This window comes from Gadus morhua, chromosome 16 (assembly GCF_902167405.1).
Source record: "Gadus morhua chromosome 16, gadMor3.0, whole genome shotgun sequence".
Lineage (NCBI taxonomy): Eukaryota > Metazoa > Chordata > Actinopteri > Gadiformes > Gadidae > Gadus > Gadus morhua.
The window spans coordinates 7251938-7268383 of record NC_044063.1 but is presented as its reverse complement, the minus strand read 5'-3'; the positions used below and the strand labels follow the sequence as shown (position 1 = coordinate 7268383).

At 51.4% G+C, this 16446-nt stretch overlaps 2 protein-coding genes across 3 annotated transcripts in view; one reads left to right on the top strand and one right to left on the bottom strand.

The window, feature by feature from the left end:
* Nucleotides 1–3187, top strand: part of spred3 (sprouty related EVH1 domain containing 3) — a 6834-nt gene extending 3647 nt beyond the window's left edge. For both annotated transcript variants that reach the window (XM_030380370.1, XM_030380369.1), the window contains 3 exons: nt 224–288; nt 1538–1696; nt 2099–3187. In XM_030380370.1, coding sequence (XP_030236230.1) covers nt 224–288; nt 1538–1696; nt 2099–3187 — 1313 coding nt within the window. The remainder of the gene's footprint in view (nt 1–223; nt 289–1537; nt 1697–2098) is intronic.
* A 3119-nt stretch (nt 3188–6306) lies between these two features.
* Nucleotides 6307–16253, bottom strand: dhx34 (DEAH (Asp-Glu-Ala-His) box polypeptide 34). Its single transcript, XM_030380343.1, has 16 exons — nt 15249–16253; nt 14811–15122; nt 14206–14460; nt 13668–13770; nt 13287–13504; nt 12778–12952; nt 12084–12277; nt 11242–11343; nt 10250–10519; nt 9707–9880; nt 9110–9215; nt 8643–8755; nt 7683–8024; nt 7360–7533; nt 6845–6989; nt 6307–6707 (listed from the first exon to the last, which is right to left on the bottom strand). The coding sequence occupies exons 1-16, from the start codon at nt 15924–15926 to the stop codon at nt 6562–6564; spliced, it is 3507 nt and encodes a 1168-aa protein (XP_030236203.1). The 5' UTR covers nt 15927–16253; the 3' UTR covers nt 6307–6561.
* Between the last annotated feature and the right edge of the window lie 193 nt (nt 16254–16446).

The following is a 16446-nucleotide window of genomic DNA, read 5'->3' as shown; positions in this document are numbered from 1 at the left end:
CAAGGCAGGATCACTTTTTAAAATCATGAAAAGGATTCATTTAAAACCTATAGAATCAAATTTAAGTAAAGCAAATAAAAACCATTGGTACAGTATGCATTTTCCCTACAAAACACAATTATATTGTTGTCGGTTTTCTATTGTCATCAAAATGGAGTCCAAACCGAACCCCCATCGTATGGACTAACCTCTCTTCCTCCTCTTCCTCATCCCTGTGGTCCAGGGTCAGACTCAACGTCCTCTTCCTCCACCCCAGAGGAAGGAGACACAGAGGACGACGGACAAGCAGTGAGTACCACAGCACCACCACCACCACCACCACCACCACCACCACCACCACGATACCATTAAACCACCCCTACTATAAAACCACACCACCTTCTCACCATACCATCACACCTACCTCCACCATTATACCATCATTATACCAGCATAACTCCACCTTCATACCACCGTGCCTCCACCATCATACCTCCACCATCATACCTCCACCATACCTCCACCTTCATACCACCATACCTCCACCATTAATTCACCATGTCTCCACAATACCTGCACCATGGCTCCACCATTCCTCCACGTGACCGCCATACCTCCACCATCATACCACCAAACCTCCACCATCATACCACCAAACCTCCACCATACCTTCACCATCATACCACCAAACCTCCACCATCATACCACCAAACCTCCACCATACCTTCACCATCATACCACCAAACCTCCACCATCATACCACCAAACCTCCACCATCATACCACCAAACCTCCACCATCATACCACCAAACCTCCACCATCATACCACCATACCTCCACCATACCTCCACCATCATACCACCATACCTCCACCATCATACCACCAAACCTCCACCATCATACCACCAAACCTCCACCATACCTCCACCATCATACCACCAAACCTCCACCATCATACCACCAAACCTCCACCATCATACCACCATACCTCCACCATCATACCACCATACCTCCACCATCATACCACCATACCTCCACCATACCTCCACCATCATACCACCATACCTCCACCATCATACCACCAAACCTCCACCATCATACCTCCACCATCATACCACCATACCTCCACCATACCTCCACCATCATACCACCATACCTTCACCATACCTCCACCATCATACCACCAAACCTCCACCATCATACCACTATACCTCCACCATACCTCCACCATCATACCACCAAACCTCCACCATCATACCACCATACCTCCACCATCATACCACCAAACCTCCACCATCATACCACCATACCTCCACCATCATACCACCATACCTCCACCATCATACCACCAAACCTCCACCATCATACCACCAAACCTCCACCATCATACCACCAAACCTCCACCATCATACCACCAAACCTCCACCATGCCTCTACCACCATACCTCCAACATACCTCCATCAGACCACCAAAACACCACCTCACTGCAAGCACCGTCGCACGCTCAAAGACACACGGAGCAGGATTTGTCCTTACGTGCCAGCGTGTCACTTCCAGTCCCACACAGGAAGTGAGTCGTCGTCCAACAGCAGGAAGGAGATGCTTCCTAAACCCATCACCATAGTAACCAGTGAGTCATCCTCCACCTGCTTCGTGCGGCCTGAGGAATTTGGCTTCGCCGCCGGACACGGTGTAACCACGCAGACGCCAGCGCAGGTACCACGTCACCACGGTTACCGCCCGGATAATTACCACCAATCGTTCAACCATCCCTCCATCCTCGATCGGTTCATCAACCAGTCAATTCATTCACCCACGCTCCATTCATCCAAACCTCATTTATAATAGTGACGAGGGGTCTAACACGACAGCGCAATGATCAACTTTACACTTGAAATGTTTGAAAAATATTTTGTCTTATTTACTCCAAATGTATTTCCTCAAGGCTTTATGTTTTTTCTTGTGCATGTTTTCATTCATCGACACATTCGATATTTAGTTTGGCCTCCCTATACGTCCCTATTAGTCCCTGTAAGTATCATCAAGATCACCAATCCCACGTCTATCCCACACTGACCGTTACTCCCCCCCCCCCCCCCCCCCCCCCCCCCCCTCCAGATCCACACCAGACCAGGGCAGCTCTCGCAGGTCACGGCCGTGCTGAACCCCCCCACGCCCCCGCCCCCTCCCCCGGCACCCCCCACCCCTCCGTCGGGCCCGCCGGCCTCCTCCTCCTCCCCTCTCTCCCCCACCTCCCCCACCATCTCCCTGCTGGAGGAGGGAGACCTGCGCAGCCTGGACCCCTGCAAGGACCTGTGGGGCTCGCGGGGCTACGAGGACTACCGGCGGGCCGCCTCCACCAGGACCATGGTGGGGGGGCTGACGGGGGGCGTGGTGGTGGGCGTCGGCGGGGCGGGGCTGCAGGACAAGTCAGAGCTGTGCGTGGTGCGCTTCGAGAAGGAGCCCGGCTCGGCGGGGGGCGGCCCGGCGGGCTGCGAGGTCACCGTCAGCCTGGACAGCAAAGGGTCCCGCCAGCGGCTCTCCTCCTCCTCGCCCACCTGCGTGGCCTCCTCCGCCCACCCCTCCTCGGGGGTCTCCTCGGCCGCCGGCTCCCCCCAGGAGACGGGCAAGTGCTCGCCCTCGCCGTCGCCCTGCTGCCTCCACGCCTCGCTGGCCATGCCCCCCTCTCGGACTCGGAAGCGCGGCGGCGGCGGCGGAGGGAACGGGGGCGGGAGCGGGAGCGGGGGCAACGGGAGTGACCCCGGGGGCTGCACGGGGGTGTGCCCCGACGACGAGGACAGCCCGTGTCCGCAGGGCTCGTCGTCGTGCTCGGCGCGCTGCGTGTACTGCCGCTCCGTCTTCAGCTCCTCGGAGAACGGGCGCGGGCGCTGCCGGGACGCGCCCGACCCGGCGCTGCACTGCCTGCGCCAGTGGACGTGCGTGTGGTGCGCCGAGAGCCTGCTGTACCACTGCATGTCGGACTCGGAGGGGGAGTTCTGGGAGCCGTGCTCGTGCGAGGACTCACCGGGCGGCGGCGGCGGCGGCGGCGGCGGCGGCGCCCACACGCTGTGCTGCGCCCGCTGGCTGGCGCTGCTGGCGCTGTCGCTGTGCGTGCCGTGCATGTGCTGCTACCTGCCGCTGCGCGCCTGCCTGCAGTGCGGCGAGCGCTGCGGCTGCTGCGGCGGGAAACACAAGGCGGTGCGGTGAGGTGGGGGGGGGGGGGGGGGGGGGGGTGGAGGTTGAGGTGCGACGAGTGGGGTAAGGGTGGGGGTTCTATGGGGTGGATGACAAGAGAGAGAGTCTAGTGGAGGGAGAGGAACCGGGAAGGAGGTGGAGCTTAGCGGAATGCAGGAGGAAGTGGGTGGCAGCAGTAGGAAGCAGTTGACCCTCGACCGCCTCTCCCCCCCCTCCCCCCCACCCCACCCTCAGCTGTGACATCATGGCCCCTCTCATGCCCCCCCCCCCTCGCCAACAGCCTTCAACTCGTTCTCTCTCTTCAACCTGGGGGCCTTCTCGCTCGCCCCGGCCTGGCCGCAGCTGGAGGTCCGCCGGCGCCTTCTGAACGGACTCACCCCGCCCCACCCCCTGTGCCCCCCCCCCCCCCCCCCCCCCCCCCCCCCCCCCCCCCTCCTCCTCCTCCTCCTCCTCCTCCTCCTCCTCCCGAGGTTGACCTGACCGACACCGCACTACAGCAGGAGCGTTGCTACGGAAACCATGATGTGTACACTGTTTCTAAATGTTCTTCATTTTGTTTTAGGTTTGTTTTGCTTTCTTTTTTTTTTGAGAGAGAGAGCGAGAGAGAAAAACTGACAAAAAAACTAAAGATGTTTATATATATGATTGTTTTAATTTGAACTGGTATATTTTATTAAACGTGAAAACATGGAATCCCCCCCCCCCCCCCCACACCACTACCATCGTCAACCATTCCCGATGACACACACACACAGACAAGTTCACGTATTCACAAACCTTTGGTCTATAGGGAAGTTAGTGTTTTGTTTAGCTTGTTCATTGGTCAGAAAGTCCAAGTGTATCTTGATGTTAGTCTACATCCTAGTGAGGTTCAGACAGATAGGTCAAGAGAGAGGGAGAGAGGGAGAGAGATGGGTGAGTCCAGCCAATGAGAAGAAAGAAAATATCTAAGGGTGCTGCGGTTGTCCGTTTGCGTTGAATCAGTGTTACGAACGCCTGGTGGGATACTTAATCAAAGGGAAAGGTGCAATGCTAACCTTAGAGAAGAATATATACGATTGAAAGTAGTTCCTGTGTAACCCTTTCAGGAACACGTTTATCAAATCTGCGGGTCTTACTGTGTTGACATTTTTCTTGTATAATCAGTCAAGGTGCTAAATAACGGAGGCCAACTGGCACACAGTTAAAATGACAGAATATTTGAGCTCCCAAGACCCCCCAAAAACACCCAGGCCTACGCCGCAGTGTGACCCCATCCATGACCTAGCTGGGCCTTAAAAGAAGTAACGCACCAAAAAAGAATTGTGCAATGAACTGTACTGTAGTCATATTTTTGTACCGATTGCCCAAATAGGAAGAAAACCTGATCCGTGAAACGAATCCTATGGCATCCTGTTGTGTCCGACACTGCACTAGTTGTTAATCTCATTTAGTATTGGAGGGTACAGATGTGGCCCACTCACCTTCTCAAGCCGAGGCCAAGTAAAAGCAAGTGATAGAACAGGGTTTTTTGCAGAGTGTTTCTTCAATGTGAAAACCACCGGTCACTGTCGGGTTCTGAACCAAAGCCCAGGCCGCTACAACCCGCCCAGGCCATCTACAAGACTGTGCCAGGGAATTAGAGATGTACGTTCTTAATGTGCCGGTAAATCGGTTATGCGGACCGGAATGGAAGGGAGTGGCTTGCGTCAGTTGGTTGCAGACCGGTGCGGTGGCCAGTAATGCTCTGCGTTCATATTACAGCAAGGCCGTTTGGATTAGAAAAGGTAGCCAGGATGTGATGGATATAATGTCTTGGGACCTTGTTATTTTGCTACCTTACCTCTATCACTCGGAAGTCATTAGTCTCACGTGTCTGACCAGGAATCACAGCGGCCTGAGCTTCACGGAAGCCTAACACAAACATTTGATATACTTTTTCATTTCTGGCTGTCGGGTCGTTTGCCTGAAAGCGGTGGGGGCCATATTTGGTTATGGGATCCAGACCTTTACCCTGTACGTCCCAAGTATTCAACAGCTGGAACACCTCTGAAGATCTCCCGTCTCTGATATCTGTTAGACTGCCATTGTTTCTGTGTAAACCCCCCCCCCCGCCCCCACCACCACCACCACACCAGGCTGCAGTGGAAACACACACACACACACACATAGTCCCCCCCCCCCAGACTAATAAACCACTGCACCGTCCTTGTCAGATCCCCACGCAGACCCCATCTTACATCTTAATAAATGTGCCTTTTGATTTGATTAATCAAAAACCTATGATTTCTGAAGTAACTGTGTTTAAGTACTTTTTGTTTTCTCCTTTCTGGGTTATTGATTTCTGCCGATGTGCATATTTTCCAAATGTACGTATTTATTAGTTGGAAAGTAATTGATGAGATATGAGCTGTTTATTTATTTGAGATATTTATTCTGATTCTTTCTTTCTTGGAGACAGGTTTTTAATCTTGTGTGCCGTCTTACTTCTGACTTTGTGCCAATGTGCTGCTTTGAGGTGTTACATATCGTGGGTTTGTATCATTATTAAACCCCCACTCTATATTTTAAATGACGTGTCTTCCCTTGCTCGCTGCCTTGTGTGTGTGCGTGTGTGTGTGTTGATGGAGCAGGTCACATTTTAACTTGAGGCTGACATACCATGTCTAACCCTGCTCGCTTCATTGAGTGTCTGCTTTGTGTCTGCTTTGTGTGTGTTAGTGTGTGTGTGTGTGTGTGTGTGTGTGTGTGTGTGTGTGTGTGTGTGTGTGTGTGTGTGTGTGTGTGTGTATGTGTGTGTGTGTGTGTGTGTGTGTGTGTGTGTGTGTGTGGAGTTGGAATCATTTGAACCCTGGCCTGAAATACCAATCCTGAACCAAGTTACAAATTGTAATTTTCCTTATTTAAATTCACACTGGGTATTTCACTTAACTCATCCAAAATGTTACGTAATCTTTTAACACATCTGTCAATATACCTAGGGTCTGTTTGGCAAATTTTGGTCAGAACAATGTGGTGTGCTTTCGCATAATCTTCAACGTCCAAACATTTCAACTGACCAATAGAGGTAGCCAACTAGCTCCTTGTAGCTAGTTGCTAACTGAAGTCTAGTAAGTACAGGAAGTAAAACGAAGACAGAAATACTCAAAAACTTGAAAATTACTTATAAAACTTTACTCATCAATAGCTGGTCCAATGGAAACAGTGTGACATGGTTTTGTAGTATCATTTGAACCCTTAACGGTAAATAAAACAGTGTTGGAAGACTTTAGCTTCCATACGACTTACAATAGCGTGCATTACTCTAGTGTTAGCCATTACTGCTAGCGACATGGCTAACATTGGTGTGCATCATGTTGTTGACGAGGTGTGATCGTGGTAAGGCCCAGTGGTAGATAGGAGTAGGGTCACTTGGAAGAAGCCATGTGCTGCCTCTTGTGTTTGAGGATCTCGGTGGAGCTGAGGGTCAGGTCCTCATCGCACACGTCACAGTGATACAAGCGTGTCAGGCTGGGCGCAGACAAGGAGCATGTTGTGATGCTGCTCTCTGCCACTGAAAAACGACAACAATGTACAAATAATATCAACAATGAAAGACTGTCATAGTTGACAGAAACATTATTTTTGGCTTTTGTCAAGCAAAAAAAGAAAAGATAAAGCAAAAAATAAACAAACGGTTTGATTTCTCACCGGCTTCCTTGTCTTGCAGTTCCCCGGGTGGCCTGCAGGTGGCCTCGTGCTGCATGCGCTCCAGTGGAGTGAACGGCATGTAGAGGGCGCAGTTTGGACACGTCCAAAACGTCCGCAGACACTCGCTGTACAGATCCCTAGAGTCCTGCAACACACCCAAAAAAAATACTCGTAAAATACTAGACCTGCTCTGTTCAGCGCATAACAGAGCAGGTTGAACCATTCGCTGAACCATTCGCTGAACCATTATAGGTAAGTTGGGAGGATGTTGGTGAAGGTGATGCATTTAAAAAGTTAACATTTGATGTGCCATTTACTATTTACTACTTACTATCTTACAAAGTGTATTTTGCTACATATTATACAGCAAAATGTTCAGCTAGACATGACAAAACTAATTTATAAAAAATCAAATCAAATCACAAAGCACTGGTTCAAATCTCCTGTCATTACACAGGAAGCAGGAAGGGGAAAAGCGCCCTTCTGATTGGTTGAGGGGTGGTCACATGACTCACGGCCAGACAGTTGTAGGTGAAGTAGGGGGTGACCCTCAGGCCTCCTTTGATGGGGTCCGGCTTGGCCTCCACGCCCGGGAACAGAGGGTTCTTGGCGGGTTCGCTCTGGGGTTGGGGGCCCACGTACAGGTTCTGTGTTTGGAAGGCTGTCAGTCTCCGCAGGCTGTAGGAAACCTGCCACGAGGAGGCAGAGGCAGGAGGAGAAGGCGAGGAAGGGAGAGGAAGGAGGAAGAGAAGGCTGTCAGAGCACAAACTCTCAAACAGGAGCCCTTTAAGGAAAACGTCCATCCCAAAGCAGCGAGTAACATCTGATTGGTCAGTACCTCCGTGTAGAGCATGAAGCGGACCAGACCCTCGCTCAGTTTGTCCATGTCTTTACGGGACACTCCACCGGCTCCCGAAGACCCCTGGCCCGGACCCTGGCCCTGACCCGGACGAAGACCCTGGCCCTGGCCGAGACCCTGGCCCTGATCGAGACCCTGGCCCTGGCATTGACCGATCCTGGCCTGCAGGAGGCGCTCCCAGTCCGCCCGCAGGCTGAGGGCCGAGGACAGGACCTTGAGGGACCCGTCGGGGTCCCGGAGCTCCAGCTCCAGCCAGCCGTCCACCACCAGCCGGCTGCAGTCAGCGTTGCTGTCCACACAGTTGGCCACTAGGAGCAGAGCCTGGAGGGGCAGACACCGAAAGACAGAGAGATGAGAGACATGGACAGAGAGAGAGAGAGAGAGAGACATGGACAGAGAGACAGAGAGAGAGACAGAGAGACAGAGACATGGACAGAGAGACATGGACAGAGAGATGAGAGACATGGACAGAGAGACAGAGACAGAGAGACATGGACAGAGAGACAGAGAGGTTCATGGTCTATTGTCAAGAACAATTTTACCCAGGTTTCTGTGTAGTCAGGTCACCCCCTTCATAATACATTGTCAAAACATTTTACCATTACTATTTTTATAATTCTACCGAAAAAGCGAAACATCCTGCTTCTTGTTGACTGGCCGATCACCTGTTCTAATACCTGCAACTACCCAAGAGATTCAGCCGCTCAGAATAACGTAGTGGGTATGGGGCTGTTCCATTCCCAGTCGAAAGGTGCAGAGTTCAACCCCCAATGTCGGCAGCCTAACCTGTGGGCCTCCTTGCGCCAGGGGGCCCCCTGCATTTAATTCACCGTCAGCCCCTTTAAACGGAAGCGTCGGCTAGACGCCTCGATAGCAGTGTACCACCAACAGGGCGGTGTATGAGCCCCCCATCCGTGCACACGGGGATGCGTAGCTGACCTGCAGCGCTGGGACCCGCACACAGTTGGACAGGTAGGGCTTGTTGGTCTCCAGCAGGGTGACGAACGACAGCAGCTGGTGCCTGCTGCTCTCCGGGCCCTTCCGCTCCACCCCTGGTTCGCCCAGAGACACCGACCGGGAGATGGACAGTGAGGGAGAGAGAGGGCGAGGGAGGAAGTTATTTGGGCCCAATCCCATTTCAACCCCTTCCCCTTACCCCTTCAAAACAAGGGGGAGGGGTAAGGGGAAGAAGGGGTAGAAATGGGATTGGGCCTTGATGCGACGTGGTCATGTTTATTTTAGGATTTGTGTTCCTTCGTTATTTTCTCTGTATGCATGCGTGTGTGTGCGTTCGCAAGAAGAGAGATTCAAAACACACACGCAAACAGAAATTGACAAAAAAACACATCGATTTGCAGTGTATCAAAGGACACTCAGAGAGCCACGCAGAAGGAGAGAGGCGTTACCCAGCTCTCGCACTTCATCCTCAGGGACCTGCAGGACCTCGGGGTCGCTGGCGAACACGCTGGTGGGATGGATCACCACGCTGTGCTTCATCCTGGTGTGGAACACCTGTGGACGAAGAGCCCCGCCCGCCACTATGAAGACTGCCTGATGGGCCTTTCCATCCTTCAAGCATGCCAAGGTTTGCCAATCAACACCACGATGTGAATCAACACATGATGAGGCCAGAACTGCTGATCTAGTGTGTCTCGACCTTGTTTTAAGGTCAAATTGTATATTTCACAAGGTCAAATACACTGGATTAAGCACTAAGTATTGTAAGTATAAGTGTGTGTGTGTGTGTGTGTGTGTGTGTGTGTGTGTGTGTGTGTGTGTGTGTGTGTGTGTATTTGAGTCACACGTACATGTAAGCGTAGGCGTTTTAATGAGCCATAACCATGTAAACGCAGTAATATTATTTACATTTCAATTACCTTACCAGGGGAACGTGATCTTAATCTGTTTATTCTGCTTTAAATCCGTCTAAAGTGTGTCTGTAAAAAAACAGCGATGGCCTGACAGGTTTGACGGAAGGACCTTCCCTGGGAGAGCACGCTCACCTGTTCCGAGTCCTTCCGCGTGCTGTTGTGTTCGTCGGGCAGCGCCAGCTGGGGGTACAGGCCGCGGCACAGCACCAGCTTCAGGATGGACTGTTGCCGTGACGACAGGTCCTGGCTGGCCAGGGCCGCCTCCTGGAGCTCCGACACGTTGTGACGCAACTTGAACTTCACTTCCTGTCCGCGGGAGGAAGCAGACCGGAAGAGAGCAGGAGGCGCGCCGGTTAAGAGGGGGTGTTAGCGCTGACGTGTGATTCAGGGTTTGTGGCCATGTTCACGTGGATGGAACAATGAGCGACAGTTGACAGTCACTAAAGGGAATTGTTATGCTTGTCTTTCAGGCTTCGTCATCGGTGCAATCCAGTAAAAAGATAAAATATAACTAAATGTTCTATTCTTATCTACCTATCGATTTACTGCTACAAAGTACTTACTTATAAAAAAAGGTATACGATTTTTTTAAATAATCAAGCTGAACTCACTAAAACACACCCACGCCCCCACACACACCCACACACACACACACACTCCGGGGTGACCTCTGACCTGTATGTCGGTGCCCTGACCGGGCCGGTTCTTGTCCTTGGATCTCTTGCCGGCGTCCTCTGCGTCCGAGCCGGAGTCGGAGCCCCCCTCGGCGTCCTCCCCCAGCCGCAGCACCTTGCGCCGGCTGCCCTCCCCCAGGTCGTGCTCCCTCTTCAGCTGGTGGAGCTTCCTCCGCTCCGTCAGACGCTCCCTGCGCTGGCCCCGGTCCCCGGGGGCCCCGCCACCAGGGGGCGCCGCGGGCTCCAGCAGCCCGTGGCTCTTTAGCAGCTCCTGTTGGCACCGCGCGCACACACACACACACACACACACACACACACACACACACACACACACACACACACACACACACACACACACACACACACACACACACACACACACACACACACACACACACACACACACACACGATTGTCTTAACGAGAGGAGATCTACGTATATTAAAAGACATGAACATTTTAAAATGTGCATCGAGTCATTTATCAATCTAGAGCTATAAATAATAACAATCAACCAAAAATATGTTTTTTGGGTTACTGTTTTAATCAGTAGTCGGTCACTAAGCGCTTTTCTCAACTAGAGACCGAGGACAATCACGCAGGTTCCGCTGCTAAAACGATCAGATAGTTTTAAACAAACCTGTCAGACATGCTATCAAGGTGGCGACATGCAGATGTGTGCTCGTAAACACCACAACATGTGTGCTCGTAAACACCACAACACGTGCGTTATAGGATGGCTGAGCCAAAGAAAACTACCAAGAAGATTGTCTTTTTCCACATAACAGGCGAAACATTGTGAAGTAATGTCACGTTGCTCGGGTCATCCATCTTCTATGTTTTAAAAAGCGTGGGGCGTAGGTCTGTCAGCGGCCATCCTCCCCGCCGCTCATAAGACTCATTTGTATAAAGAAATCCTGAGACGTTTGGCAGGCGGCGACAACTCTGATCGTCTGGTATTCTGAGACTGCTGTATGACACCGTACACCGTACCTTGAATTGTCGGCGCAGGTTGACCATCTCGTAGAGACGCTGCTCCTCCACGCCACGCCTCCGGCACCACTTCCTGGACCCGCCCCCTCGCTCCCCCTTCACCTGTGAGGTCACCGCACAACCAGACGCTTAATGTACGATTAAAACACCTTCATGACCCGTCCAAACACCATGTTGGGCTTTATTCGGAGTGGAATACAAACTCAAAATCCTACTCATGCTAGCAGAGAAATTAAAAAGGGCTCATATTTTACCACCGGGTACAATGCTGAATAGCCAATAAAAAAATGACGCTATGGTGACATCACATGTGGGAGTGTCCACCCAGATGTATGATTGATTGATACAACCTACCAGCCTACCCAGTGCAAAGTACCAGCAATGTAGCGTATGACTTGTAATGGATAATCAACAACACACGTTGCACTAAAATAGGGGCCCTATCAAATAAAAATCTGTACGTGTACGAGAAGGTTTTATCTCTTATTATTTTTTTATTACTACCCTGTACTACTTGTGGTCACATCCAGATTCCCCTCTGGAATGAATCAAGCTCCATCTTATCTCGTGTAAACAGAAGACGATAGCTTGCAGTTGTTTGGGCCTACCCTGCTGCTCTGAACACAGACGACAACATTCTGCCTGGTCGATAAACCCGCCCCGGTGGCTCACAGGGTAGAGCGCATACCATACAGGCTAAGTCCCGAACGCAGCGCCCCGGGTTCGATTCCTACTACCCGCGGTCATTTACCGCATGCCCTCCCCTCCATCTCCCATACCTTCCTCTCAGGATCACTCTGTAATAAAGCATAACAAATTGCATTTCCGTTCGCACGGCTGACCTCCACCCAGGCGTTGAAGGTGTTGAGCAGAGTGAAGGGGTCTCCCTGGTTGCTGTGCAGGGGCTGGCGCGCGGTGGCGCAGTCGGGGTTGTGCTGCGCGCTGCGGAGGAACGGCGATTGGACGCTGAGCGCCGCCGCCACCGTCAGCACGGGCTCCACCACGTTGAACACCGAGCCCAGCACCAGCATCTTACCTGGACACACACACACACACACACACACACACACACACACACACACACACACACACACACACACACACACACACACACACACACACACACACACACACACACACACACACACGTGAATTTTTACACTGACCTAAATCCTTCTTATTATGAATTTGACAAAAAAGTGCTGAACTATCTGTATGTTTGTAGACCAACTCAAATCTTGTATTGTAGATGGTCTAAATGTATTCCCCTCACATGAACAGGAGCTAGGCTACTGTAAATGTAAATTAAAGCGAGTAACAGAACAGATTCTGAACAACTCGTCTGAATCTTGGTAAGACAGGCAAACACCAATTTACAGATATCTTGCCGTATCCCTTTAAATGCATAGATACAAAGTTTCATACATTTAATGATAACACATACAATACAAAATGGTAAGACTTGATTTAAATTCATATTCTTAACTGTCAACCCCATCTAACCAACGGCTGAGCCATAAAACAGAGGATCCCCACCAATCACAACGTCCACAGGAAGCTGGGCCAGCAGGCTTCCTATCGAGGTGAGCTCCCCTCGGCTGTCTAGCGCCCCCTGCTCCCTCAGGTAGGTCACTGCAGTCTGGATGCTGGATGGAGGAGGAGGGTCGATGAACACGAAGGACCTCGGGTCCCCCAGTCCCATGCTCTTCATCTGCGAAGAACAGTTACATCAGAGAACCACAGGGTTACACCAAAGAACATCAACCTCCCATCAGAGAACTGTAGTGTACCATCATAGGACCTCAACCTTACATCATATAACCCCAACCCATTCATCAGAGAACCGTAACATTTCATCAAAGAAACTCAACATTTCAAAGAGCCTCAACATTTCATCAAGAACCACTACCTGGTATCAAAGAATGTGTGTGTGTGTGTGTGTGTGTGTGTGTGTGTGTGTGTGTGTGTGTGTGTGTGTGTGTGTGTGTGTGTGTGTGTGACTGAGTGAGTGAGTGAGTGAGTGAGAGAGAAGGAGCGTAGTTCACCTGGAGCACCAGCGAGTCCAGCGCCACCCGGTGGATCTCTGGGACAGGGTAAGGGGCGAAGGCGTCGTAGTCGGACTCTGCGTAGAGGCGGTAGCAGACCCCGGGGCCTGTGCGCCCGGCTCGGCCCTTCCTCTGCTCAGAGCTGGCCCGGCTGATCCAGAACTCCTGCAGCCGCTGCATCTTGGCTTTGGGGTCGAAGCTCATCTCCTTCACCTTCCCTGAGGAGCCGCAGGAAGGACTGTTTAGATCGTACTCGATTTTTTTAACACTGCCTGTCTGGGATGCATCTGCTTGACTTAATAAACCCAGTCCTAAACGCTGCTGGTCAGCATGAGGAAGACTAACAGTGTTTGGGCTAAGCTTGGAGTGCAATATACGTACCAGAATCCACGACAAAGCGGACGCCATCGATGGTGACCGACGTCTCTGCGATATTTGTGGAAATGATGCATTTTCTCACCCCTGGAGGGGAGATGTCAAACACCTGAAAAGACAGCAATTAATGTTAGTCCATGGGTATCAGAATTAGAACACACTACGCCCTGCATGTCCATCTGTCTGAGAACAACATAATAAATGCTGCATGTCCATATGGTTCAGAACTTCACCATGCATATCCATCTGGAAAACATAAGGCTTAAGGCCTAAGGCTACCTTTCCCATCAGCCATAATTCTCGTTGCCAGGAGCCGCTTCATTTTAAGGAATTCCAGAGAGAGTTCATCTGTTAAGTGCTCTGTAATGCATCAGTAGTAGCTACTGCAATAATGATCTTAAGCCTTGACTATTCTGAGCCTCACGTGGGCTGAAATGGTCCGCTCGATGTCAACGTGCTAAACACAGGGACCAGTGTTACGCTTCCATGTAGGGCCCCGGATATGGCGGCCCCGCACTGTGGGGGGGCCCGGGGTTCTGCTTGCCTTGTCCTGCTGGACCAGGGAGAGGGTGCTGTGCAGCGGCAGGACGATCCAGCGCTGGGTGTGCGTGGCGTACACCTGGCAGGCCTCCTGGATGGTGGAGATCTCGGCCACGCCGCTGAGGAAGAGCAGCAGGTCGCCGCGTTCCTCCGGGGGGTAGCGCTGGTCGATGCCCTGCAGCACGCGCAGGTACGGCCGCGGGTCCAGCTTCTCCAGGCGGGACGCCTGCTCCTCCGGGGGGATGGGCTGGTAGATCACCTGCAGTGGGGGGGGGGGGGGGGGGGGGGGGGGGGGGGGGGGGTGCAAATGTTATGGTACATTAGTTTAATTTTTTTGTTTCACTGCACCGCTTCATGCACATCCTATTTAATATCGATGATATACGTGATACATATTTATACCTAACTTTTGTTTTTTTGCGTGTGTATTATTTCTACTACAGTGTTTTTTAGAGTTTAGAATGGTGTTATACTGCACTACATCTGATTAAACAACCCCTAAAGGACTGAATGAATAAATTAAAGAAAGACTGAACATCAGAGAACGTGCTGCTAGGTTGGGCTGCTAGGTCATGTTGCTAGGTTGAACATGCTGCTGGGTGTCCTCACCTGAATGGGGAACAGCCTGCCAGGCACCTGCAGCACTGGTGCGCTGGCGAAGTAGTCGGAGAACAGCTTGATGTTGATGGTGGCCGACATGAGGATGAGCCGCAGGTCCGGTCGGCAGGACAACAGGGAGCGCAGCACGCCCAGCAGGAAGTCACAGTGGAGGTGTCTCTCGTGGACCTCGTCTACGATCAGCACCTGGTACTGGGCGAGCCCAGGGTCCTGCTGGATCTGACGCAGTAGAAGACCCTCGGTCAGGAACGACAGCTTGGTGGCTTCCGTCCGCGTCGTCTCAAAACGGATCTGGTACCCCACCTGGAAATATACATCACAGAATCATTGCATTGTCTGTCCACTTACCTTCTTGTGCATGAGTCAATGATAGTGGTATAATATAAATATACTTTTGATATTAAGACCATGGTGTTCCCGACAGCTTACCTTTGATCCATATTGGTTGAGACTTTCAAAGCTGACCCTCTTGGCCAGTGAGATGCAGGCGATACGACGGGGCTGGGTGCAGGCAATCTGAGTGAAGCCGGAGGAGAGGAGATACTGGGGTACCTGGGTCGACTTGCCGCAGCCCGTGTCCCCCGCCACCACCACCACGGGGTGCTGCCGCACCAGATCAACGATCCGGTCGCGGTACTGGTAGATGGGCAGATTCTTCTGGTCCTTCCGTAGTTTTGCCAGTTTTGCGAAACTCTGCCTCTGCCTGAAATCCAAGAAGTGTAAATATGCCGAACGACAGTCGGCGATCTGTTCTTGTCCCAACCCGGAGGAGCGGTTTCTGCTGTCAGACCGCCCGAGTCGCTCCTCGACGTCTCCGGTGCACACGGACACGTTGATGCGATACCGCGCGTCATACTCTTTTGGTAGACCCAGATCTACTTTGCCTTCACCCGTTTCACTGCTCTTACTAGGTCCGAGGCCATGCATGTCCTTTTTAGTCCTGAACCTCTGGAAGCGGTCAAAGAAGGCCCAGAAGTCCTTATGTTCTGGAGTCCCCGCCTGGATGTAATCATGCTGGCGAAAGAAGATTTCGTCCAACTGAGCCCGACACTGCGGGTTGTCCCAGTCCCAGCTTCCCCTGCTATCTCTCCTCTTGTCTTTATCCATTATTTTTTTTACCGGCAATAAGTCCCCTTTGTAACGTTTTGGAGACCTTAATGAGTCACCGTCCAAGAGTGAAATGTTCAGGAGCGCTTAACGTGAGTTCTGAGTTGGTAAATAACCCAACGTTACTGGATAGAAGGCATCATAATAGTACCCTCCTATATCATACAACATACTGTTGTTATCATAACACTATATTCTCTATATTGCCGCAAATTATGAATAAAATATCGACCAATGACTTTAAATCTGGTTTATTGTCAACACTTGACAACGCAATCCCTAACCAGAGCAAACCGAAGCGGCGGAGCAATAACACGTCGGGACCATTTCCGGTCCGTCTCCTTTCAGGTCTCAAATAACCGAGACATGGTGTCTATATGTTCCGTATATAATAAATAATGAATTAATAAAGCGTTTATTCTGACTGTTCTTTTCTGGAGACATAAAGGGCTGCCAAGTTTCACGAAATGTTTGAGTAAAATGAGTAAGAATGCAAAAATTTGTAATCTCAAGGCCTATT

Bases quoted from the DNA above. Each gene is read 5' to 3' on its own strand.
- dhx34 (XM_030380343.1), bottom strand. From the start codon at position 15,926: ATGGATAAAGACAAGAGGAGAGATAGCAGGGGAAGCTGGGACTGGGAC. The intron at 15,123-15,248 runs GTAAGCTGTCGG...GTATATTTCCAG, and splicing joins TCAACCAATATGGATCAAAG to GTGGGGTACCAGATCCGTTT. The intron at 11,344-12,083 runs GTCAGCCGTGCG...GTGACCTCACAG, and splicing joins CCTTCAACGCCTGGGTGGAG to GTGAAGGGGGAGCGAGGGGG.